The following is a 27,668-nucleotide window of genomic DNA, read 5'->3' as shown; positions in this document are numbered from 1 at the left end:
ATGAACTCTATACATAAAAATGGTTAAGGTGGTAAATTTTGTGTTATGTTATTTTAAAACAGTGAAACAAAAATAGATTTAAAAGATACTGACAGAAAAATAGGCATGGTGTGTCATTGGAAAAGGATATACATATATCCTTGTATGTACACATAATATCTCTGAAAAGATACCCGAGAAACTCACATAGTGATTACTTCTAGGAATGGGGTTGTGGAGAATTAGGAGGTGGGAGGATAGGGATGGGAGGAAAATTTAAATACTCCTTTACACCTTCTGAATTTTGTTTGCAATATGCATATATTATATATTGAAATCATGGTTTTTACCAAATTCATAAACACAGAGAACAGATCGGTGGCTGCCAGAGGTGGGGGAAGTGTGGCAAGATGGGTAAAAGGAGTCAAAAGGCACAAACTTTCAGTTATAAAAATAAGTCATGGGAATGTGAAGGAAGGAAGGGAGTTTTTAAATGTGTAACTTGGGGTTAGGGACTACAGAGAGAGAATTGTCTCACTTAGGTCATCATTAGGCTGTGAAATCACTTTGTCAAGCCAGCTACATGTATGTGTCAGGATAAATAATACCTACTTCTTGCCTTGGCCTTTTAAGGGTTAAACACTCTTAGTCCCAAAGTGTTCACCAGGCTTTAAGGTACACACATATTTTATGGTATGGTGTCTAATAGTATATTTTCTAAATCTCTAGTTTTGTTTTTTTTTTAAGAACTACTGTAGTGTGTTCACTTAGAACCCCCCAAAGAAGTTGGAGAAGAAAATATAAAAGATACAAGAAATGTAATAGTGTTTTCTGCTTCTTAAAATCACATAAACTGTAACAAGAATAGAATAAAAGACTCTTAAGAATAGCAAAAGGTTTTGACTCTTGTGGGATTATTTCTTAAGACTTCTGCTTGCAAATTGTTAGGTAACTGCACTACTTAGATTTTAACACTCTTCAAAACATCCTCCTTAGGACATGAGTCCTTGCATCATACATTCCATATAAAAATTGCAACATTTTATTACTATAATTGTTGCTTAGAAGCTGTTCTGGATTGAGATTTCTTGTTATATATGGATGTGTTTACTACCAACAATCTTAGTCCCTGTTTTTCTCCAAACAATACTTAGCCAAAGGAGCATATTTTCACAGAGCCATATCCTTATTTTTGTAGTTTTTGCATCTCCATAAAAAACAAAAACAATTCTGGAACCTACTCAGTTATCTTTCCCTTTTTGTTTAGAGTTTTACTGTATTTAATTCAGCACCCAGAAAATTACTTAGTAGGGGTACAATAAATTGTAACAAATGACTCATTGTGAGCTCAACACTTCAGGGTTATATAGGGAATACAAGTTGTCTCTATTTAGAATTGAAACACTTATAATTTTATAGGAGCAGAATTTCCCTAGATAGCAAAAGTTCCTTTGAAAGAGAATTTAATGCAATTTTGTAAGCTTTTTACATGTAGTATGGAGATTATTATTGCTATCATATTATTATTAGCAACAGCAGCAGCAACAGTAGAACATCAGTAGCTAAGTCATGCTAAGTGCTCTTCCTATGTTATCTCTCATGCAATCTTTCCATTGACCCTATTAGGTAGATGCTATTGTTGTTCCTATATTTATGAATGAGGAAATTGAGCTCAGAGAAATTAAGTAATGTGTTCAACATCACATGGTTAATAGGTGGTAGAACTATGATATGAACTCAATTAGTTAAGATTTGAACTTGGCACTTCTAATGCAAAAAAAAACATGAGTTTGACTTTATCCTCTTCAAAATTCCTACTGAAGTGACCAAAAGGACATTTAAAAGGGAAGAAGGAGGGAAAGAAAGAAGGAAGGGAAAGAGGGAAAAGAAAGGAGAATTGGTATCTGCAGTACCAAGTGGGGATGATCACCATCCTCATGCTAGAAAAACATTGGAGGTTTTTGTTCAATATGAAATTCAGGCAAGGCCAAATTGGGGTAAGGGCCTACCAACTTGAGTACTGTGTATATATGAAAGCCCACCTAAAGAGTGAGTAAAGGAAGCATCTTTTATTTATAGTGTACTGAAAGTGTTAATTTTATCAAATACTTTTTTTAGCATCAATATATTTAGATAATCCTATAGTTTTCTCATTTGACTTAATGTGCTAAATTATATAAATAGAATTCCTAAATATTCATTCGTTCATTAATAGAATTCTTTAATATACATTCATAGTTATAAAGTATGGCAGTTCACTCTGCAGAACCCAGGAACAACTCAACTCAGCGACTGGAATTACCAAGTACCCCAGAAAGCAGAGGAAAAAACTTGAAATATCCTTTGTCTTCCTTTAGGATTGGAATTAATTTGGAACTAAGTATGTTGTTTGCAAGTAAATACTTGTTCTGTGAACCAATTATTTCTAATGCAACCAGTATACTTAAATTGATACTTTGTATCTTAATGAATTAAATTGCAATTAATAAGTCTGCAGTAAAGTCTTAAAATAACTTTAGGAGTGCAAGTTGTTACAGGACCTCTTTCTTGAAGCTACTTTATTTTTTTTTTTTCTTGAAGCTATTTTAAAGAGCTCAAGTAAACATGTTGAAATATTTACAAGAGTGAAAACTTTAAAATCTTAACTAGTGTAATTTGGATTAATTGTATACTCTGTGGCAGTGACAAGCTACTTTTGATATGCTTAACATTACCTATTTTATCATCTGTTGTGATATGAGTATTTGGGAGAATTGAAAGCAGTTTTGATCTCTACCTTATTCCTTCAGATCCTTTGTGTGGGTTTTTTTTTTTTTTTATTATTATTATGCCTTTAGCCTTTCTAATATGACTTTAGAAGTCTTCAAGTATTTTGTAGTCTGATTTTTAAAAAATACAAATGGGAGGTATATGTTCTTATTTTTTCCCGGGGTAGGTGTCTTGGTTAAGGGTCCAGCTCTTGATTTTGGCTCTGGTCATGATCTCAGGGTTATGAGATTACATGTAACACCCAGTGCTCATCACATCCAGTGCCCTCCTTAATGCCCATCACCCAGTTACCCCATTCCCCCCTTAAAATAAATAAATCTTTTTTTAAAAGTTCTTATTTTCCCCCCCTCCAAAATGCAAGGGAGTAAGAATAAATAAATAAAAATAGATTAAAAAATTTTAAAAGAAAGAGAAAGTAAAAACAAATGTATTTGCAGGATTTAAAAAGTGATTTAACTATTTGGTTGTTTCTGTTTTATTTTATAAAAGAGGAAGAGAGAGGGATAATGGAGATGAGATTTGGTTGTAATAAAGAAAACTAAAGTAAGCAAAGGATCAAGGTAGGAAAAAGAAAGAAGGAAATAAACCAGGAAAAGGCAGTTACCAGGAATAATAACAATGAACTTTACTTTCATTTATTTCCACTCTAAAACTCTTAATCTCTGCGGGTATTCAATGGGTTGAAACATAGTTTCAGCTTTGAAAAATCAAAGTAAGAGTCAACTAGGTTAGCCACAGAGTAGTTATATGTGATTAAATTTCAGCCAGTAATAGTGAGAAGTTTTTTTGTCATTTATTTAAAAACTTTATTGAGGTATAATTGATTTAAAAAACTACACATAGTTAATATATACAATTTGATGAGTTTGGACATACACACCTGTGAAACCATCATTGTAACCATCACCAAATCTATTACCTCCAAAAGTTTCCTTGTGCCTCTTCGCATTTTTTTGTTGTTTTGTGGTAAGATCATTTAACCTGAGATCTGCCCTCCTAACAAAAATTTTAAAAGCACAATAGAGTATTATTAACAATAGGCAGTATGTGGTACAGTGGATCTCTATAACTTTTTCATTTTACAATCTGAAACTTTATACCTATTAAACAAAAATTCTCTATTTACTCCTCCCCTTGGCCCTCCGGCAACCAGCATTCTACTCTCTGCTACTGTGAGTTTATTTTGGATACCTCAAATATATGGAATCATGTAGTTTTCATCTTTCTATAACTGACTTATTTCACTTAGGACTTCCTGTTTTTCAGGCTGAATAATAGAGAGAGAGAGAGAACGCTATAATATAGATAGATAGGGGGGATCCCTGGGTGGCTCAGTGGTTTCGTGCCTGCCTTTGGCCCAGGGCGCGATCCTGGAGTCCTGGGATAGAGTCCCGTGTCGGGCTCCTGGCATGGAGCCTGCTTCTCCCTCTGCCTGTCTCTCTCTCTCTCTCTCTGTCTATCATAAATAAAAATAAATCTTTAAAAAAATATATATATATATATATAAATAGATAGATACGTGTATTATATCTGGACTTCTAGGTTGATTCTGTTATCTTGGCTGTTGTAAATAATGCTGCAATGAACATGAGAGTACAGACATCTTTTACAGATCCTGATCTTAGTTCTTCTGGATTTATACCCAGAAGTGGGATTGCTGGATAATATGATAATGGGAAGTTTTGATGACATAGCATCTACATCTCTATGTAGGGAAAGCTCAGTTTCCAGCAGCTGTTACTCAAACAGCAAACATTTGGATGGAACTTAATGGGTCAGAGTTGGAGTTTTTTTTCTCCTCTTTTGTGGTGGTGTTATTCATAAGGGAAAAATAGTCTTGTGTTACCAGCTAATTGTTTCACTCCTTTGTCTCGTTTTCTGTATCTATCTTCTAGACAGATTCTGAAAAAGAGATTGGATAGTGGAAGAAAGGTTTTAAATTGTTTTCTGGCATCTGTCAGGGGGACTTGGGTAGGGCATATCTTTTGGCTGTTCTTATAAACACTTGTTAGCAGAGAGCTAATGAGGCTGGTAGTTAGATACCCCAATCATGTCCTATGCTATATTCTAAAGCCTGACTCTAAACAATCATATCAAATATGTACCTTTGGATATGAGGATAAATGAACACAAACCTACCCCATTCCGAGAAGTGTCCAGAGTGTATACCATGTCCTCCATCTTTACAGAAAGCGGACACCCCATTGCCCAAATTGGAAACCATAGAAAATGCTTCAAGCTAATCAAACATTCCTCAATCAGTTTTCTAGTCACCTAACCAATCAACTCATTGGCTTTATTCTCTCCAAAATAGACATCATTAATCAGAATTGCACCTTCTCACCTATGAGCTAACATGATTCAGTGATTTCTGCTGGCTTTTCCCTCATGCCTATGGCCCCATTCATTTGGATCTCTGAAATGATGTTGTTTATATTACAGAGCTCTCATTTGGAAGACAGTGAATCAGCAGTGTTACTTTGCCGTGAATGTGAAGAATCAGATATCTTTAGTGGTTCCAATGTACGTAGGTATATGTTTTATACAGCCTTTGGTATTTCAAGTGAAAGCTTTTTAGATGAATCTGGCTCTTAAATGCAATTGAAATAGCACCTATTATTTCATCTATTTGGTGTCACTCAGCCAAATATATAGTAAGTAACTTAGAATGAGTATATATATATAAATAGTATGGTATATATGTATGCATAGTAATCTCCACTCAAGGTATAGCTATAAAGTAGAAAGATATTGTATCCTGGAACTTTGAGTAAGTTCTCCCTCAACAAAGGATGATTGTTTTGTGGGTTTTTACATTTTTTAATTGTCAATAGTTTCCCTTTCCCCATGGCAATTGCTTGGTATTAGTGCTGTCACTGGACCTTTATACCCCACATACATAAACCTAACACATCCTGGTTGTTGATAATGTTAAGCTATACAATATTATAATTACTGGGTCATTTCAAATGTGGAGCTATCTAACTACATTTCATGAGATGTTATAGATTTTATTTATCTGGCCTGATCCCCAACATAATTGCTTGATTATTGCAAATTACCTGTGCAATCAGGCTGAAATTAGAGGACTTAAACTGACTTTTTTTTTTAAGGTTTTATTTATTTATTTGAGAAGAAGAGAGAGAGCACAAGGGGGGCGGGCAGAGGGAGAAGGAAGAACGGGCTCCCCGCTGAGCAAGGAGCCTAAGGTGGGCTTGATGCCAGGATGCGAGGATCAAGACCTGAGCTGAAGGCAGATGCTCAATCGACTTAGCCACTCAGGTGCCCTTAAATTGACTTTTAACAAATGTAAATCTCTTCCAACAGGATAATTACCTTTACTAGCCATGGCTAAAACTAGGTTCTACAAACCTTGATAAAATCTGGATTCTGTCTGTTTCAGGATGTTTACTGTACACAGTAGGCATTTTATAAATATTGTTAAAGTTTCACCAATTGAAACTTTATTTCTCGAAGTGAGCTGTGCCTCTTAAGTATATCACCATAGTACTGCCTACTTGTAGACTGTCTTCTTTACTTCACCTTCATTGCACAAAGAAGGTGATCACTATTTCAGGACCTCATTCAACTATTACATTGACTTATCTGGTTGCACTTCATTCAGCATTGATGATGAATGTGGAATGGCAGGAAGTTAGTTATTGTGACTCACTCACTAATAGCTAGAGCTGTACTCATTTCCTAGTGTTTGAAAACATTAACTGAGGGATTCACAAGAACACTTATTTATTATCAACATTTTGCAGATGACAGACTGGGGATGGAAAGGTTATAGTCTTTGCCCAGTGTTGTATGATAAGCAGGGGCAGCACTGACACCAGATCTCGGCTGACACCCATCAGTGATCTCATTGTCAGCAGGTAACATCGTCATTGATAGGATATATGCCAAGGCTCTTTATATAGTTTCCTCAAGATTTATTTGGTTCAGTCAGCAGTGGCATCCTCTTTATCGGACTGGCTTATTTTTTGGCTGATTTCATCTTAAAGAAACCAGTACATGGCAAGCTATATGAAGAATATTTTTATGAAGTTGTACACATGTGGAGAAAAGATAACTACTTTTAGTGGGTCTCTGAGAAACTATTAGTTGGGTATATGTATTTGCAGATTATTCTGGATTGCTTTATTTAATTGCCAGACCTTTCATTCATTTAAGTTAGGTTTGTTGTCTTTTCCTCTTCATAAGGCAAAAGTGGTTACACGTACTAGCTGGCTTTTAAAAAGTATTGGATTCTCCTCCTGATTTGTTTGCTTGGGGAGTACGTCCCCAAGTATGTCTTTTTCCCTTTCCTTAGCTCCCCATCCCCTCCCTCACATTAAAAAAGATTGAAGAGCTCCTTCCCAGTTTGAAGGCTTACACTTGAAAACCAAACTGGAGAGTAAACTGATTGAAAGACCCACTTTGAATTTTCTTCAAAGGAAATGGCATGAGATCTTGATAACTGTTTGAAATAGAAGTTAACTGTCATAAAGAAGAGTAGGAGGTAAAGTTAATCACTGAAGGACTTTTTCAATCTCAGGATAACCGAATTCTAAACTTTGGTTGGCTGTATTCACTCATTCACTTACACACACGTGCATGTATTCATTCCTTTATTCTCCAAGCATTGATTGACTGTCATGCACTAATCACTGGGCCCAAGGCAATGGAGGTTAGGCATAAAGTATAGAATCTACCCTAACACCAAACTTTCAGCTATAGGATGCACAAGGTCTGATGATCTAATGTAAAACATGGTGACTGTAGTTGATAACATTGCATTTTATAATTGATATTGCTAAAAAAGCAGAACCTAAATGTTTTAATACAGAAGATAAATATGTGAAGTGATGAATATATTAATTAACCAGATGGGGAGAATCTTTTCACAGTGTATATGTATATCAAATCACCATGATGTACACTTTAAAATCTTACAATTTCATTTGTCAATTATACCTCAATAAAGCTGAATTTTTTAAAATTTATTTTATTTTATTTTTTTAAAGAATCTACCCTGGGAGAACTGTACACTCTATGCTTCAACAACTTAGTTTTACGGATATTCATAGAAGTTCTTAAAAAGGAGAGGAGAAAATCATTCATATGCAGTATATGAGGAGAAGAAAAGAAATACTTGAATGAGTGGAAGGAAACTTGGGTGGAGGCAAAGAAGGGATAAGCTCTTTCTCTGGAAGAGGACTGACTGCCTTAGATCTCCTGGGGCTTTCTTGGAAGAGAGGGGAGGAATATAGAAAGGCTTCTGCCTCTTCTCTGGGCCTATTCAGCCTCTAGGGAACCAGATAAAGGGTAGAGGCTGCTTCTTATTCCCTTTGCTGTGCACAGGGCTGTTGGAGGCCTCCATCATGGGAAAAGGGACTGTCTGCCCCAGAGCAGGGTTGACAATGTGACTGGCAAAGGCTGGAGAGGAAGAAGGTAGTGGCCCTCGCTGCAGGAGTTTCCCTTCGGCTTCAGATGAGAAAGATCATAGACAGTGACTAAAGCAGGTTGGGGTACTGGTGGCTGCAATAGCCACTGAGACTCCTGAGAGTCCTCTTCACCCCTCATCCCAGACCTGCTGCTATTCTGCCTTAAAGGAGAAAAAGCTCTGTGGGAGCTGGAATTTTGATTATGTTTGTGAGGGTTCAATTAGAAACAAGTAAGTTCATTACCATTGCAGGCTTATATCTTCCCCACCCTAGAGGTCAGGAAAATGCTTGTTACATTAGCTTATTTCCTCAAAACAGCTATTTCTTTCTCTCCTCTCCCTGCTTCTCTGACCCCACTCCCACCCTGCCAAACAGGAGGAGACACATGTAGATGGTCATACTATTTTTGTGGTCTGTTTCATTCCTTTGCCTGGATATTAAATCCTTGTAGAGAATGCATTTTCCTTTAATGCAATCAAAACAGCATTTTGTTTGATTAACCCAGTGAAAGGAAAGAGTGTTAGCCTTTTGTTATTAAAGAAAGAAAAAGGGCGCTTGGGTGGCTCAGTGGTTGAGCATCTGCCTTTGGCTCAGGGCATGATCTCGGTGACCTGAGATCGAGTCCCACATCGGGCTCCCTGCATGGAGCCTGCTTCTCCCTCTGCCCATTTCTCTGCCTCTCTCTCTGTGTCTCTCATAAATAAAGAAAATCTTTAAAAAAATAAAAAAATAAATAAAATAAAGAAAAAAAGAAAAGGCCACCCTTGAATCAAATGTCGAGAAGGCAGACAAAAACAAAGGAAAATCTAAAATGTAAGGATTATTTGGGTTAGTATGCTTTACATTTTTAAACTGTAGATTTGTGTTCTTTTCTAGGGCAAGACAGGTGTCTCAGAACATACCAGTGTAACATACCAGTGTCCTTCTAGATGACAACTTCTGTGGAAGTTTTCTCTTGTAGTCATTTTATGGAGTGGAAGAATGACTTTGGAGAGAGAGAATGTTTAAATCTCACTAAGTTTAAGATAAAGGATTTAAGAATTGTAAAAAGTTATTAGCATTAAGATAAAGCAAGCGCTAATTCAAGGCCTGCTATTGAGTAGCCAGCCTATGGACTGAGAATAGAAGGGACTTTAATCTTCAGGATTCTCCTGAAACATCTTATTTTTCTTGTATGTTTTAAGTCTTGGAATCTGGTATATGGGATGATCAAAACAATGACTGATTTATAAGCTCAGAAAGTAAAACTGTATTTAAAAGGGGAAAACTGCTATTGTCGTTAAACCTGCTTTTGTAAGACTCTAGAGATTGTGAGCAGACACATGCAACAACTATATATTGTGCATAATCTACAGAAACAATGATACCAAAGTAGTTGGCTGGAAGGTGGTGATGGTGTGTAGGCCGACAGTATGTGCATCTGGTTGTTTCTGATGATTTGTATTTATCTTCTTTCATTCTGCTCTTAGTACTATATTTTTTTCCTTTTTTCAGGTTCATTTGCAGAGATAATCATTTCACTGGACAACACAAATATAAAAAGCAAAAAAAAAAGTAAATTTGTTGCTAAGAAGATGTGAGTTTTATTATGGGTTCCAAATGACCAGTTAACCAACAGCAAACAGCTGTCCCACCAGAGTTGAGGATTATTTGAATTGTTTCTACATCACCTCTGCTGCGTAGTAGAGTGATTACTTATTAGGGCACCTGGTCAGAGAACAGGATAAAAGTGTTGCCGATGGCAAAAACATAGTTTCACCATGAATGGTATTCCTGTTTTTCCCTTTGGAGGGAGTCTGATCTAAATGAAGAAATTGGCAAAAGGCCTCCTGTGATGCCAAATTTATTTTTCTTTTTCCAGAATAAGATATAATCAGAAAGCATACCTCAACGATTTTATCTTAGAATAACAAATGAGAAATAATTTTCAACTTTTCTTTTTAAAAATCTTACCTGCGTGAGTGGACTTAATTGAGGGAAAATGAGATTTGTAGTAATCTTAGATATACAGAGGTTATTTTTAAAATCACCCTTATTGTTTAACTCTGTACATCTCATTACGTCTGAGATGTACACTAGTACATCACTAGATGACTAGTGTGCGCACTAGAGTCACCTGGTGACCTTTTTTTTTAAGATTGATTGATTGATTGATTGATTGATTTGAGACACACACACACACACACACACACAGAGATTGAGAGAGAAAGAGAGGCAGAAATACAGGCAGAGGGAAAAGCAGGCTCCATGCAGGGAGCCGGATGTGGAACTCGATCCCGGGTCTCTAGGATCACACCTGGGCTGAAGGGGGCGCAATACCGCTGAGCCACCCAGGCTGTCCACCTGGCGACCTTTTAAAATAATTTAATAAGAGTCTCACCCCAGTCTAGTTAAATCAGGATCTCTGTGAGTGGGACCCAAATATAGGTATTTTGTAAGTGGTTCCAGAATTATTTTAATGTGAATGAGGGATTAAAAACCACTGTTTTAACTCTAAGCTGTGCTAATTTTTGTACCTCCTCAATCAGAGCTCCAATCTGCAATGTCTGTAATATCTGTTTCCTTAAGAATGGACGAAATAGGAAATTGACTAGAATCCTTTTTTTTTTTTTTTTTAAGATTTTTTATTTGTTTATTCGTGAAAGACACAGAGGAGAGAGAGAGAGAGAGGCAGAGATACAGGCAGAGGGAGAAGCAGGCTCCATGCAGGGAGCCCGATGTGGGACTGCATCCCGGGACTCCAGGATCACTCCCTGTGCCAAAGGCAGGCACTAAACCACCAAGCCACCCAGGGATTCCCGGATATTGATTAGAATCCTAAGAGTTGCCTTTGCATTCAATAACTCAGTTACAATGCATTTAACTTCTATTCAGTGAAACTCCCTGGCTAGGCTTCTGTTAAAAGAGGAGCAAGATAGTGAAATTCAGTGATCCAAATCCTCAGTGAACCTGTGTCAGTTAAGGGCAAGATTTTCCATGAGGTTATAAAGACTTATTCTTCCTTCATCAGTACTACTAGGAGCTGGTATACAGACAAAGTATTAAAGACCACTTTTAGACTTTGTATATTTTACTTTAATTGAAATAAAATATACATGTGGAGAAGTGCACTTACCTTGCACTTTTATTTATATCTTGATGAATTTTCACAAAGACACATTGAAACTGCATAACCTGTACCTAGAACAAGAAATGGAATATTACCACCCCCCTCCACCAATTCCCCCTTTTGCTAAATACGCCCTTTTCTCCCTTCTCAGCCATCGTCACCCTCAGCCCCCGAGGTAACCACTATTGTGGCTTCTTGACCACATGATTTTGATGTGAGCATGAGGCTGTGCTCTTTAGACAACCCTTTTTAGCCCCCAGAATCAGGGCTCAACATCATGTAATAAAGAGCTCAGGCTCAGACAACCTGGGTCAGAGTCACAGCTCCACCACTTCCTGGCTTTATGACTTCACTTCTCTAAGCCTCACTTCCCCATCTGTAAAATGGGGGTAATAATAGTCCTTGTCTCAGAGAGTTGTTAGTATCAAATGAGATGATTTATATAAGGTACTTAGAGGGCCTGACACATTTTCTGTGCTAAGTAGAGAGCAGGGGCAGATGTAGGATTCCCTAGTGTCACCATCTTTTCTACAGCGTCAGGACAGTGCCACTGTTGTCTGTGGGCACAATTTAAGTTTATAGTCCAGCTCTGTAGAGGAGGAGAAGGAAAAAATGGACATCTTGACCATCTTTCCTTTTCTTCACCATCCTTGATTTGCCTTGTGGGCATTTCTAAATTACAGTATTTAGGGGCACCTGGGTGGCACACTTGGTTAAGCCTCTGACTCTTGGTTTCAGCTCAGGTCATGATCACAGGGTGGCGAGATAGAGCCCACATTGGGCTCCACACTCAGCTTGGAGTCGACCTAAGACCCTCTCTGCACCTCCCTGCTGTGATTGTGTATGAGTGCAAGCACTCTTGCTCTCATAAATAAATCTTTAAAAAATAAGTAAAATATATTTAAATTCATAAAACGATAATTGAAGGGCCAGAAATGTTCTCTTATATATACATCCTTATATTTTCCACAGTGCCTAGCATAATGATTTGCAAGTTGCACATATTTAATGCCTTGGGTAATGGAATCTAAAAATGATGCTTGCTTTCACCTGTGCTGGATTTATATTGGTCCGACTTCTGGTCCTTCTTTTGACCAGAGATATTTGGCACAAGGATATAGAATGTAGCAGTGAAACAATTGCAGGCGGACACCAAAAGCTTGGTCTAATTTATAAAATCAACCAAATAAAAGTCTCTGACTAGCTGAGTTATCTTGCTTTCATAATCTGAGGCAGGGCCTGTTCAGGTGTATTTGTTCCTTATTTTGATTTAGGAAAGCAAGAAAACCAGAAGATGGCATGACTTGTAGGTTTTTTCATTAATAAAATTATACAGACAGTTTTTAGCTTGTAGCTTGGAAATAATTTACCTTTTGGAAGGTTAGCAAGGCAATCTATTTAGCCCTTATTATTTGCCAAACATTCTAGGTGATTTTCATACAAGTTAGTGTTAAATCCAAGTCTTTGAGGTTAAGTACTCCTAGTATTTCCCATTTAATGCTGAAGAAACAGAGGCTTGCCTGAGGTGTGTGATCCTGCTGGCAGTGACAGCTAAGTCTGCCTGATACTCTGAGCTTTTATCCTAATGCTGGATTGCCTTTGCTCTTGAATGAAATATTGTTTTTCTGGTGCTAGGAGGTCAGGGGCAAATGGAATAGTGGTTATTAGCTCTGTTTTTTGCACCAGAATAATCTGTGGAGCTTTTAAAAAATAGACACTCAAATCTTAGCAACTTTTTCATTCAGCGGATTTTGGACATCTTTATTCTTTACAAAGGTCCATTGGTGGTACTTCATGCACCCGTGTTGAGAATCATGGTTCTTAGAAATTCACTAGGGAGGAATTATAAGATTACAGATCTAGGGGCTTCTGAAGACTGAATTTGAGATATTGTAAAGACAAACTGTTGACAGAAGTTTAAGGAAAGAGGAGGTAGCTTAATAACAAGTTCATGTTTCAAGAGGTAAGATAGTACATATCACTGGAAATTGGATATATCACTGGACTATTTTATAGCCAGATTAATTCTCCATTCTTTCTGTTAATTTCTAGAGTACTGCCACTGTTGTACTCAAGCACAGCTCTTCTCAACCCTAATTTGCTCTCCCAAATATCTTTTTACTTAGTGGTTAGGGTGAAGTCCTAGTGAATTTGCAATTTCAGACTATTAGGCAAGAACTCCTAATCCTAGAGAGAGCAGTGGATGGCCCTGATTTAAGATAAATGTCATGGGAGAGTTGTAAATTTAACAAATTCTTAATCTTAATGAATCCTATCTTCTTAGTTCCTTCTAATGCCTTTTGTTTATTTTTTGTAATCTTACAGTGTACTTTGGCAGTAGAGAAGGGTTAGTAACTTTTCCTTTCACTTTACAGTTAGGAAAGTTGAGCTACAAAGGCCATGACTTGCTGCGAACTATAACTAAAATGGCTAACATTTCTTGGACACTAACCATGTTCCTGGCTCTGTATTATATTTTTTTATGTGTATTATTCATATTAAATAATGTTTTAGGGTCAGTGAAATTAAGCTCATTTATTCTACAGTTATTTGAGCCTACTCTGTGGTATGTACCATGCTAGTCAGTGAGTATCCTGTGGTGAACAAATTAAACCCCGTCCTTAATGGAATTTACAGAGGAACACACATGATAAAAAATAAATAAGTATTCAATTATAAAATGTGATAGTGGAATGAAAAATACAAATGGGGGGAATAATAATAAGGGAGAATAGCCATTTAGATAAAGGATGGTCAAGAAGGGCTTTTCTAACATGGTGATATTTTAGTTCAGAATAGCTCAGGGATTTGCTTAGTATCACACATCTAGTAAGTGGTGAAATTCAAGTCTGATTTCCAAGGCTCTGCTCACCAAACTATACTGCCTGTCAGATATGTGCATGGAATCTACCCCAGGCTTTTGACTCTCCTATTTGGTCTGACAAGCAGTACTTTCATGACACTGTACCAATTTCCAGAAGAGGCCTCATAAAATTTATGATTATGAAATTATAATAATAATTCTTTCCTCCTAAAATAGCAAAAAGTATTGCAAGCAGAATATGAATTTCAGCAAATGATAGAGAGACATAGCCCCCAAAGAATCTGAGAATCTCTGCTATAACTATACTAGGTATATTTGCATAAGGAAGTGCTCTCTTGGCATGCATGGGCTGTGACTGGATTTTCCATTTTGGATCAACATCTTATTTCCTGGCCTTAGTTGAACTTAAAGAACTTGAAGGGCTGATCCAGGAGCCAAGCAGAAGACATCGAAAGGAAGAAGCTGACTGAGATGTGTTACATGGTTGCTAGAACCTCAAGATACTTGGAAAGAATGTTGGACAGGAGGGACACTGTGCTCTTGGGAAAGAAGAGAAGGAAGTAAATGATGAAATACAGCCTTGAATTTAAATGCTGCTGTCTTCTTTTGACTCTACTGCAGTGCTTAATTTGCCAAGTTACTCTAGGATTTTCCAGCAGAGTCCTCTGAATTCCCCCCTTTGCTCCAGAAGAATTTGTCCATTTACTCTTTTTCTTCCCAGGAAATAACAGCAGTTCTTAGGCTGATCAGATTCTGTAGAAGTGTGATGCAAGTCTTTAAACCCTGGATTATGAGCCTAATAGATTCGAATAATGCTAGTATAAATTTATGTTTAGAAAAGATCTGTGCATGATATTCATGTATACTTCTTAACTTGATGATTATATTGGTGAAGATTATAAATCCTGGCAATCTGACAGTTCAGTCAAAAGTTATAATAATGTCCAAACTCTTTGACCTAGAAATTTAATTCTGGAAAACTTCTTCTAAGGAAATTGTTTAAAGAGAAAATTATAGTACTAAAATTTTAGTGAATATGTTTAATAATAGGAGAAAGGGAATGGTTAAGTAAACTATGGTAATATTAACTCTGAAGGCATTAGGCACAAAACTCAGAGATCATAAAAGAAAACGTTGATATATTCAAATACATAAAGCCAAAAATTCTACATTGGAAGAGCCTGTAAACTTACAAGACGACATGTTGGAAAAAGCTTTTCAACACGTATGATAAAGAACTAATTTCTATAATACATAATGTGTTCTACAATTTTTTTAAAGATCAGAAACATAACAATATGCAAAAGAAACTAATAGACTTTCGCAGAAAGATATACAAATGGCTTTTCACCATATGAAAAAATATTCCGTAGTCCTCATAACCAATACCATTATTTACCCATCAGATTGGCATAGATAAAAAAAAAAGTGTGATATTGTGTTATGTTGGTGGGGACATAGGGGAAGCAGCAATGCTATGTATTGTTGGTGGACTATAAATTAGGATGAGCTCCATGGAGGACATTTTGAAAATTTCTATCAAAATTCTGTATGTCCATAGCATTTGCTCTAGAAATTTCATTAGGAATTTATCCTCCAGAAATATTCCTATGTATGTGAAATTTCATATATTCAAGGATATCCATTGCAAAGTCATTTGTAATAGTAAAAAATTTTAAATATTCTAGATTCTATCAAAGTCTTTCCATATGAGTTAATATGGAATTATCTCCTATTAAAATACGAACAGGGCACCTGGGTGGCTCAGTTGGTTAAGCCACCAACTCTTGATTTCTGCTCAGGTCATGATCTCAGGGTCCTGGAATCAAGTACCATATCCATCTCCAAGCTCAGTGGGGAGTCTGCTTAAGGATTCTCTCCCTCCCTCTCCATCTTCCCTTCCCCTCATTTTCTCTCTCTAAAATAAGTAAGTAAATCTTACCAAAACAAAACAATATGTAAAGCAGTATGTATATTTCATTTGTGTGGGAAAAAATTAGAGGTTAGGAATATATTTAGATCTTTAAATATGCCTAGATTGTATCCGGTAATGCACATAAAATAATAAACAGCAGTTGTCTTTATGGAGAAAAACTTGTTGGCTCAGGGAACAGATGTGAGATGGAGACTTGTTTAATGTTTATCATATTGTCCTTTTTTGAATTGTATACCAGGTGTATGTGTTAAAAAAAAAAAAGTATTAAAATAATTAAAAAGAGGAGTAGAACAGAATTTCATTGTCACCAGTCATTCATTCATTCATTCCACAAATGTTATTTTAAAAGAAAGAAGACAACTCCTTTCCTTAAATGCTCACAGCCTAGAAACAGACAGATATCTAAATAAGATTATTAAAAATAGTGTAAGTTCAATAATGGAGTAGATGTGTGTACTAGATACAATGTGGCACAAGAAGAGAGTAATTTACTCCTTGCTTGATATGACAAATTTAAGAATGAAAAAAATTTGAGGCACCTGGCTGACTCAATTGGTGGATCACGAGACTCTTGATCTCAGGTTTGTAAGTTCAAGCCCCACATTGGGTGTAGAGAGTACTTAAAACAATCTTTAAAAATAAAATAAAAATGAACAAAATTTACACATAGACTCTGATTACAACTACTAAAAACTATATAAATAAATAACCAGAAGAATTAAAACACACAGAGGCCTTAAATATAAGGAGTTTCATTCAAATGGTGAAGCTTTTGGAATATCAAAGTTGTCTTATTCATATTTTAAAGACAATGGGTTTTTGAAATTTACTTTAGATTTTTAAAAATCAATCCAGTACCCAACTAAGCCAGGGTCTCTAGAATCTCTTACTTGTAGTCTCAAAGAAGAGAGGATAGGAAATACTGTATTTGCCCTAAGTTAATATATAGGATAAAAAGACTCTTTATTACACGTCTCTACCTGTCCCCTCCATTTAAGCCTGAATCTCTCTGGCTGCTATGAAGAGCCTTGGAATTGATTAGTGTACAGGTTATATCTGTGGAAGTGCTCAGTGATCTTCATGGGGGAGAGGGGTTGCCTTTTCAGTTTTTGGTATATAACGTGTGTGTGTGTGTGTGTGTGTGTGTGTGTGTGTGTGTGTGTGTGTTTCCTTCTCAAAGAACTTCTTTAACGCTAGCAGACCTTCACTAGGGCCATTTTTAGATGTCTTAAAAGTGAGCTATAGAGCAGCCAGGACTATATTAAGCAATTCTGGCACTCAGAATTTATGGCCCTTCCTGTTATGAGTACATATAACAAGTAAATACCAATTAAAAGCCACTGGAACATAAATATGATGTTGCTGTGTCATAATAATTTAAATTCTACCATATGAATTAGGTCCAGGTCTTATGATCAGCTCCATCTCTCATTAAGTCTTGTTTTAAAGCAAGCACTACTGTTTCATATCCTTCTCCATTCATTTCCGTCTCCGTTTCTACTGGTCTGGTTCTACATCTCTATCTTGAACTATTTAAACTGTCTTAATGTGGAGCAGCACTAAGCACAGTACCAAAAGTGGAGCATAACTGGCCTTGGAGCTCCCTTCAAGTGTGACCATAATCACACTTCCTTGACTGACCCCTGTGCCTTGAGAGCATGACTTTAGTTTCCATTTCTTGTGTATATGGTTACCCTTCACTGGTTATTCTTTCAACAAACAAATATGTACAGGGTACCTCCTGTGTGCCAGACACTTGTGCTAGTTGCTGAGATATAGTGACGCATAAGACAAACATGGTCCCTCCTTTTGAAACTTACATTCTAGTAGAAAAAGTGGCATTAAACAGCTAATTATGCACTGAATTTTTAAATTATAATTGTGATGGATTCTGAGAAGAGGAAAGTACACATACTATGAGAATCTAGCAAGTTGGGATCTGACATCCTTAAGGGTTAGTAGGCAAAAGAGGGCTTCCTTGGAGAACTAGTGTTTTGAATTGTGCTCTGAAAGATGAGTCAAAGTTAACTAGAGAGTTGGGTGGGGAGAGTGGGGAAGAAAATACATACAGCTCAGGAAACCTATGGCATATTCAGGGAACCAAAAGAAGGCCAGTAATGTTGGAGCATAGAAAATAAGGGAGGAGAAAACGCAAGATGATGCTAGAGATACCAGCAAAGGCCAGCAGACAAAGACTCTTATAAGCTAAATTAAGGATCTTGGTCTTTATTCTCTAGACAATAAGAAGCCATTGCAGAGTTTTCAGCTGGGGAGTGAACCAGTTAACATTTTAAAAAGATCTGCCTGGCTGTACTCTGAAGAATGTACAGAAAAACAAAGCCCCAGCTGTCTATGGCTTTTTGTTTTTCTGTGATTTGATTTGATTAACTCATTTGTTGGGGGATAGAGCTCTTAGTAATAGGAAAGTTGGCAGAAAGTCAGTATGGTGTTGTGGTGAAGAGTGTATGACCCTGGATAAGTTACTTTCCATCTCTAAGTCTCAATTTTCTCATCTGAAGAATGGAAATAATAAATAGTATGCCTGTCTTGTGGGATTATTATGAAGATTAAAATGAGATAATATCTGCTAACATTTAGATTAAGGCCTGGCATATTGTAAGCCTGTAATAAATGTTAGCCACTGTTATAATTTAACAGTCTCACAAAGGGTTCATCTATTCCTCTGAGAATCACCCATTTTTGGTGGTCCATAGAGTAGCTTTCTATCCAAAAGTCACGTATGGGCTTGCCTAGCTACCACACTACTGGACTGTAGGAATCTAGTCTAGTTGACTGGTAAGGAAATATCATGCTTGTGCTTTACTTTTATAAATGTCATTCGAAGATGGAAATGGAGGCTGAGGAATGGTTGTTCGCTTTAGCCCTAGCTATGGTTTTGCTTTGAAGCTAGCTTTTCACAAATACCAATGATAGAGTGTGACATAGGAAACTCAACAGAATGTAACTAACGTTGCTTGGAAACATCTGTATTTCTTTGTTTCCCACAATGCTGGGTAACTAATGTGTGTAATTATACTGCTGAGCAAAGCTTCAGGTTGATCAAGGTTAATTGTTGACACTATTTGAAATGTTAATAATGTCTCCCCCCAAAATTGCTTTTCCAAAATAGATTGTTCCAGCCCCACAAAAGATTTAAATGCCATTCATTTCTTCATTCAGTGAGATGTAATTCTAGGCCTGGAAACTGGGATCTTCCAATTTAATATTTTCTAAGAAATTAGTACACACAAAAATGTGTTTTTTCTTTCACTTTAAAGTTTGCTGTATCACATGCTTATAGAAATTCTCACTGCCTGACTTTTGTTATCTTTAGCCTGTTTTCTAAAATTATACATTTCTGCCTTTGATTCTTTATATGAAACTAGGGAGAGTGGCTAAAGCATGTCATCTTTTTTAAGAATCCTGGGGAGTTTGGCATAGATGGAAATCTATTCTAGAAGTTTACAGTGAATTCAGACCCTGCCCAGAATGTCTTTGTTTTATGTTTAAATTTGTCTTCTAGCTTGAGAACATAAGAGGGCAAGATTTTGAAGGGAGTTTTGCTGCCAAGTGCTAAAAAAAAAAATTTAACGTTTCTTATGTAGTCAATGAGAGTTCACTGCAATCAAGTTTACTTACTGAATTTGTCAGACTTCCTGTGGTGAGATGGTTCACAGATGGTGAATAATTCCATTTTAAAAATGAAAGTGAGCTTTGTGTTTTGTTCCTTCTCTTGTCCAACATGATGGCTCCACCTGCATAGCTGTTTTTTCTGTTGCTCTGTGCTCTAAGGAAAGACTTTTTAAGCATCAGCTAAATTGTTCTGGCAGTGGAAAGGGTGTTGAGTGAGAAAGAATTGGCCAAAAACAGGGCTTTATCAGCTGTTGCAGGAAGGTAAACAGAGTTTTTACTATATGTACTTAATCATCTTTAAAATGATTAAGTAATGTGTTATATAGCATTACTACTGAAACCTAAAGTCATGTGGGCTTATGTTGATCTAGAAAAATGTTCATATACAGATGCTGTAACCATGTTGATTTTTTTTTTAGTGTTCTTGTTCATACTGTTTTGTGTTTCTTTTTCTTTGTTTTGTGTCTGTCCTGCTCAGTTTTAAGAAGCTACACTGAGGAATGTACCAAGTCACAGTGTGTATTACCTAGAACTTCCTGGGAGCTGAGCATTTAATTTCTTTAGAAATTTGTTTCTACAAAAATTTTATAAGAATAACAATGAGAAAACAAAGTTTATTTTATTGCTGTTGACTATCACTTAAAATAAGAAAAGGATATTAATCCTTACATAGACAAGCATAGTAATCATGTTGTCATGTTGTTCATTTGGGTATCTCAAAAATCACCCACTGCATTGGTTATGTAAGAGGAAATTTCCTTGTTAATTGCTTGGATTTACAGTCAGAGAAGCCTTATGCAAAATAACTTAAAGAAATTTTGTTCCAGGATTTACCTGTATACATTCCCTGGTACGTTTTTACAATGGATCTGGCTTAATATCAGCAATAATTTGTAGTATGAAAGCCAAGATCACATGAGTTTATGTTTATAGAATTTAACTTTAAATACGTCACCACAGTTGAAGGGAATGCTGAAGGAAATGAAATAATAGGGTTCTGTGGGTAGATAGCTGCTGCTTATTTGGTATGATCTGCTTTCCTTTTGGGAGCTTGTCTATTCTACTCTATGTGATTCTGGTGGTGCTGACAATCCTTGGCCCTGCTTTTCTGCCACTAGGACAGCCATATGTCCATAGATACATATCAGGCTGGTCAAAGTACCCATTTTCCCTGGATTCCATGATGGATTCAGAGTAGCATATGACCCAAACAGAGCCAATCAGAGTCATGTTAAGACTCATGTTAGATAAGGATGCTGGTGGTAAAAAAGATTACATTCTTTTTTTCCTGGACTCTCTGATTAAAAGGATGATATATGCTTGGTGGTTGGTGGTCACTTTTCTACCACATGGAAACAATCTGCCTAAGATTAAGAAGAGCAGAATCCAAAGAGAGAGAAAGATAGAGACTTAATAACATTATTGCATTTCCCCCCTCCATTAGAGTTACCAGTTATGTGAACCACTACCTAACTACTGTTTGTTTCCTTAAGTCTTTTGGTTGTAACCAAAAGCATTTTGTATAATACAATGTCCTTATCTTTTATTATGATAGTCATTTGTGTTTGCTAGTATTTCTGGTTCTCCTTATTCCAGATAATGGTGGGATTAAGCTGCTTTTGGAGTTGCACATGGTCATGTGACTGCTTTAGCAAATGAAATTTGTGACTTTTGCCATTTCTAGGTGGAAGGCTCTAAGTCTTAAAAGCTGATGCATAATCTGTTATACTCTATTCTTCCTACCATAGTTAGTGGCCAGTCATGTCCTTGGTGAGTGAGGGTAGCATGGAGCAGAATCTTCACTAATCTAAAATGGACATGTAGCATTAATGAGAAACTGTTACTCTTTTAAGCCACTAAGACTTTGATGCTATATGTTATTATAGCCAATCTGATTGGATACTTGTGTGGAACATATTTTTCTGTGTTAAAATTTTCTAAATATTTTAGATAAAGAAATCATTTTTGTTTGTTTTTTTTTAATTTTATTTATTCATGAGAGACACACAGAGAGAGAGAGAGGCAGAGACATAGGCAGAGAGAGAAGCAGGCTCCATGCAAGGGAGCCCAATGTGGGACTCGATCTTGGGACTTTGGGGTCACACCCTGAGCTAACGGCAGGCACTCAACCTCTGAGCCACCCAAGTGTCCCTAGGTGAAGAAATATTTTGGTATAACATCTAAAACCACTAATGTCCACAGAATGAGATTATTAAAATATTTAGTATACAGAGTTATTCTAGTTCAGTATTAGCCTACACACTAGAAGTAAGCAGCATTGTTTCCTGGTTTAATACAGAATTAAACCTTCTTTTAGGACTGTGACCTCTGACCAAGTTATAATTGCCTTGTTTCATATTATGTGGAAGGACAAAGTTTATAATGACAAATATTTAAAACTCAGACAGTATGTAAGCACTCTGGCCTTGCCCATGATAACTTCTCTCATGTGGCCTGAATAGGCCTTCTCTCTGAATGTAGAGAAACCAGACAAATAAGAGGAAATGCTTTAAGGACAGATTGAACAAAAGCCTGATTTGCAGCCACGTAGGATCAGTATGGAAGCCTTGAAATTAAGAGGCCTTGGCAGTTAACCATCAAGGAACCTACAGTAGTTGCAAAGTGAGTAAGTGAGTGTAATATAGGCAGCAGTGAGCTCTGTGGACATGAACATCTTCTTTGAGTCATGCCTTTTTGAGGCAATGCCATTTGTTCATACCACATAAAACATGTCCCAGTCCTAGACTTTAAAGGCAGGTGTAAAAATAAAAAATTAAATAAAGACAGGTATATAAAATTTTTTCACCAAAATTTTGGGGAATATTTTGCTGTAAAAAAAAAAAACTAGACACACATTTATTTATTTATTCTAATCTTCAGTATCTGTGTTAGACTCTCCAACTTGTGTGAAGGGCAACATATTCTCACAGGCAGAGCACATTGGGTAAGTTTTCTACCTATAAAATGGAAATAAATTTTTTTTCTCTTTCAGGGTATCTGGGTGGCTCAATGGGTTAAGCAACCAACTCTTGATTTCGGCATAGGTCATGATTTCAGGGTTGTGAGATCGAGCCCTTTGTTGGGCTCTGTGCTAGGCATGGAGTCTGCTTAAGATTCTCCCTCTCCTTCCAAAAATATAATAATAATAATAATAATAATAATAATAATAATAATAATAATAATTTTTTCTTTTTCTTACCTCTCGATTGTGTACATGGGAAAATATGGTAAATAATGTATTTGGATTCTTAGTTGAGAGTAAATAAAAACTGGTTTACATAGGAAAATAAATGTTATTTATTGTTGAAAATAAAATTATTTATTGTTTCATTAGCTGCCAGAGAGTGCCATCCCTTTGCCAGTAGTTGGCTTAAATGTGAGCATGTGATCCAGTTCAAAGCCGTGAGTTGAGAGGGGAAATTGGAGAAGGTGGGGGGTACAAGAGGCTTCTGGGGCAATTTTCCTTGTACTTAAAGAGACACGAGGAAAGTGCTGTTTTCTTCAGCTGATTGTTGTTGGATATATATGTGATGGACCTTGAATGTGGCAGTCATCTCAGGACCATAGTAGCCTGAGAGAAATGCTGACACAGTCAGGATGGCAGAGCCAAAAGATGGGAAAAACTGCACTGTTGAGAAAATTCAGCTACAGAATTAAGATGAAACTTTTCTTTATTGTTTAAGCCTTTTTGGGGTGGCTTTTTTAATTGCTTGAAACTGAAAAACATCCTGATTAATAAGTAGAGATATCATGGACTCCTCAGAAAAGCAGCTCTTGGAGAGCTACATAGTTCCATTGGACATAGTATATGCCTTGCACATAGTTGAAGTCCAGTAAATACTTGTTAGAGGAATGTGGTTGTCTTTGTGTTTATAGTTAAAATCATTAAAAATAAAACATATTTCTTACTGTCTCTAACAATACACTACAAAAGCCGTTAGATGGGACTAAGCATGATAGGTGTCTTTAGGCACCCAGGCTCAGTGCAAGTGGGATATAAGAGCCCTGAGGTGAATGTGAGTAGGGTGAGGTGAGGGTCTCTGTGGGAAGCAAAGGTTGCATGTCCTAATACAGGGAGTATTAGTTAGAGCCTGAGGAACATGAAGAAGGCTTCTCCCCAGAGGGACATTGGCCCATTGCAAGGTATCAGACCCTGAGTGGGGTGAGGAAGATATTTACTTCTACTGTTCTGGAAAGTTTACTATAATTTTGTAATCATACATGCCTCAAGTACACCTCTCTTTCATTTTTAAATGAAAATGTCACAAAGTTAACATTTCTAATGACCTTTTTTAAAATAAACTATTATTTATTTTAATATATCACATGAAATTCCTCAAAATCATGTCTATTTGATTAAAGCAATTTCGCCTTCCCAGCAAATCAGCTTATTTTCATAATGCATAAATTTCATTAATTGTAACCTGCATTGCATCTGCTTAGAAAATATTTTTCATTTTAGTTTTCAGTAGAGTAAAGCTATTTAATTTTTTCACAATTGTACTTTGGCACTTTAAAAAAAATTCAAAGGAAACATTGTAGAAATTGTCTTTTGAGGAAAAAAGATCAGGCTCACTGATGTCCCAAGTTTCAGCTCACCATTATTATCAACACAACAATACAGTATGGTTGCAGCCTCTTTGAAAATGTGATTAAGTAGTCAACATTAGCCTCATTTTATTAGTGATAAATATGGCCAACCTTAGTCCCACTGTGATCTTCAGGAAGAACTAGAGCTAGGTTGATTTTCCCAAAGCCAAGAGCTATTAATTGTCTATTAAATGTGCTTTATGGAAGTGAGGATTGGAGAAAATGAGGGCCAGAAGAAATAAAGGAAAGTAAAAGAGTACCTGGCTCATAAGAATTTTTTTTTCAGTATTTATACACTATTTTAACAAAAGCTTTCTATAGCTGGAAATATATACTACTTAAAATTTGCTTAGTTTAGTGAGATTGAGGAAGTGCAGCACTTGTTAACTAATTGCCAGTATGTTGCATATCACTGGAGATGCTGAAGAGAATAGGTTAGTATATAAGGAGGTAGCAGCATCTTTGAATTCAGAGGACAAGATGCATTGAATGAGAGGGCATTGGTGATTCTGGTTCTGTGATCATATTAAGTGTGGCCTTTGCCTTTACTTAGGCCACAAATTTGACCCAGGTTATTATTTAGCTCTTGATTCCAGTTTCTTATCACCACGAATTCCAAAATTTATTAAGTATAACACATTTAGATATTCTTTGGTTATTATTTTGCCTTGGTTGGCTGATTATTTGCTTCATGCCCTTATAGGGCATGCTATAGACCAGAATGCTAACCTCCCCCCATGGTTGTTTTTTTTTTTATAAATTCCATTTTACTCATTTTCCCTTTCCTTACCTAGTAACATTTTTTTTATAATTTGCTTTCATATTTTACTCATTCATTCAGTAAAAATTTATAGAATATCTATTAGGTGGTTTCCCCTTAATAAATGAGGATAAGGTATAAATACATATAATAATAATTGAAGAAAGAAGATAAATGCAAGAAGAAAGAATAGGAATTCAGGAAAGGAGAGCTCATACCCAGTCAAGGGAGATCAGAGACTAGGATTTTACATGATTTTTCTTCCTAAAAAACAGGAACCAACTCCTTGATATAGGAAGGTCAAAGCAAAATATGTTTTTGACTGAAGCATTTCCCTAGGTTGTGGTGCTATAAATAACTAGAAGTAGTTTGAATTCTGAATGGACTCTTTCAGATGCTTGTAGATGGTATAGAAGGAAAGAAAAATGAAAGTACCTGGAGTTCTTATGGTTGATGGTTCCCCCAAGCAGCAGATGCAGAAATTGCTGTACAGTCCAAGGACCAGTTAGAAGAGAGAGATGGCAATGGGCTGAATTCAGTCTAATCTGAATTTAATATCTGTTGTAATATATTTTTTTAATTTTTATAACTAGTTTTCCAGTAGGCTTCTTTATAATTTAAAAATCCAAAGTCTACATTAATAGCCTGTGAGGTGGTCTCCATGGCAGCACTCATAAACTCAATGGAAATATTTTATTTAAATTTGTTTTATTCTGTAAATGAATGATGAAAAATGAAAGAAAGCTTGAAGAATAACTTTTAGAAGGGAGTTAGGATTTTTTTTTTAAAGAGTTTGTTTATTTGAGAGAGAAAGTGAGAGCACGAGCAAAGGGAGAGGGACAGAGGGAGAAGCAGACTCCCCACTGAGCAGGGAGCCTAATGCCCACTCATTCCCAAGACCCTGGGGTCATGACCTGAGCAGAAGGTAGACACTTAACTGATTGAGCCACCCAGGTACCCTGGGAGTTAGGGTTTTTACTGCAGACAGCATAATAGCTGGGACCTGGGGTGTGCAATCAGTTTGTATGTGTGAACACCAGTAGTAGTATTTTTATTTCCCAACTACTTATAGTTACAATTTATTTTTGTTTCTTTGCTCGTGATTATTTGATTGCTTCCTTTTTCAGACTGAAGCAGGGATGGTATCTGTTTTATCCCCAACACCTAGCACTATACTTGGAGATTGGACTGACTTATGAGACAATTCTTAAATAAATGGGCATGTAGGTCTGATATTTTATGTCTATTTCAGTGGTGGATTCATTTTGAAGAATCTAAGAATGTCAAGAGTCATATGGAAGCAGATTTTGCTTTTCTCACACAAGCTTTTTGAAGTGAAGTGTGGGGGAAAAACTGGATATTTACAATCTGTGGTATACTGTTTAAATTTATTTTGTATTTCTACATTATAAGCATAACTATTATTGGCATTGGTCTTTATTTTAATCGATTTAGAAAGAAGAACCATAACTTTTGAATTAGTTTGCACAACCAACTCCCTGATAGGAAAACATCATGGGCCTAGTTCATATAAAATATAATAGTTTAAAAAGTGGAAATATTTTTAACATTTCTTATATTTTACTTATGTGAAATTGTTTTAAACCCTTGACTATACAGCCCAAGAAATAAGTATTTATGAACCCAGAGTTGATTAGTTATTATCTATGTGATGCAGTTGCTCTAAAGGTTGAGAATCAGATCTGAATATATTATAATTGTCACAGGTAGTTAGCTTAATTACTGCTTATTTGCCATTGGATTGTGCATACTGAGTTCCACTATGTGACTCCTCAAAGTTATGAAAATTGGAAATGATCACTTTATAAAAATTCAGTTCTGTGGTGCAGTCTGTGGAAGCACTTACCTGAAGCTGATAATGACTGGGTACATGTGTTCATATCATATGCATAGATAAAACTATAAGCCACCACTGATTTTCTTTAAGGCCTAGTTTTTCTCATTGTTGGTCTCTTAGATCTTACAGAAAATATAGCACAAACACATTTTTTAAAAAGATTTATTTATTCTAGAGAGAGTGAGCATGTATGCACATGTGAGTGGGGAGAGGGGCAGAGGAAAAGAATTTTCAAGCAGACTTTTGGCTGAATGTGAAGCCCAACTCAAGGCTCATCTCATGACCCATGAGACCATGCATGACCTGTGCTGAAACCAAGAGTCTGACCCTCAACTATTGGAGCTACCCAGGTGCCCCAGCATGAATGCATTTTTGTCGGCTATCTCAATTTACTTTGATAGTTTGAGAGTTTTTTTTTTTCTGCAGTATACTTTATAGCTACTATTTTATTCCATAGATTCAAGTTGATGAAATAGAGCGTGTAATATTTCATTTTACCAACACTTACTTAGTAGTCCTGGGATTTGTTCTTTTCATGAGATGTTCAAGGCATTGTTTATCAGGAAAGTTATGTTTCCAGGAAATTAGGGAAGTAATAAATATTTCTTGGCAGTTGTTTCAAAATGTTTACTAACCGGGATACTGTCTGGGGAATGTCTTTTTAAAACTATTTTGCTTCCAGGAATTGCATTCTTATGGCATTGCTGGTGCTTTTTATTGTTTTTTTTTTTTTTTTTTTAATTTTTACATACAGCCAAATCCCTATTGGGACTGTACT

At 36.3% G+C, this 27,668-nt stretch overlaps 1 protein-coding gene across 4 annotated transcripts in view; it reads left to right on the top strand.

Moving 5' to 3' along the window:
• The window catches only part of SSH2 (slingshot protein phosphatase 2), a 235,283-nt gene that overhangs the window by 51,008 nt on the left and 156,607 nt on the right, over positions 1-27,668 (top strand). For 2 of the 4 annotated variants that reach the window (XM_072747902.1, XM_072747905.1), the window contains exon 2: positions 5,191-5,271. The exons of the other annotated variants lie outside the window; for them this stretch is intronic. In XM_072747902.1, the coding sequence (XP_072604003.1) occupies positions 5,191-5,271 (81 nt within the window). The remainder of the gene's footprint in view (positions 1-5,190; positions 5,272-27,668) is intronic. 4 annotated transcript variants of the gene reach the window in all.

The sequence above is a fragment of the Vulpes vulpes genome, chromosome 2 (assembly GCF_048418805.1).
Source record: "Vulpes vulpes isolate BD-2025 chromosome 2, VulVul3, whole genome shotgun sequence".
NCBI classification, from domain to species: Eukaryota; Metazoa; Chordata; class Mammalia; order Carnivora; family Canidae; genus Vulpes; species Vulpes vulpes.
The sequence above is the reverse complement of the archived record's forward strand: the minus strand, read 5'-3'. Positions and strand labels throughout refer to the sequence as shown.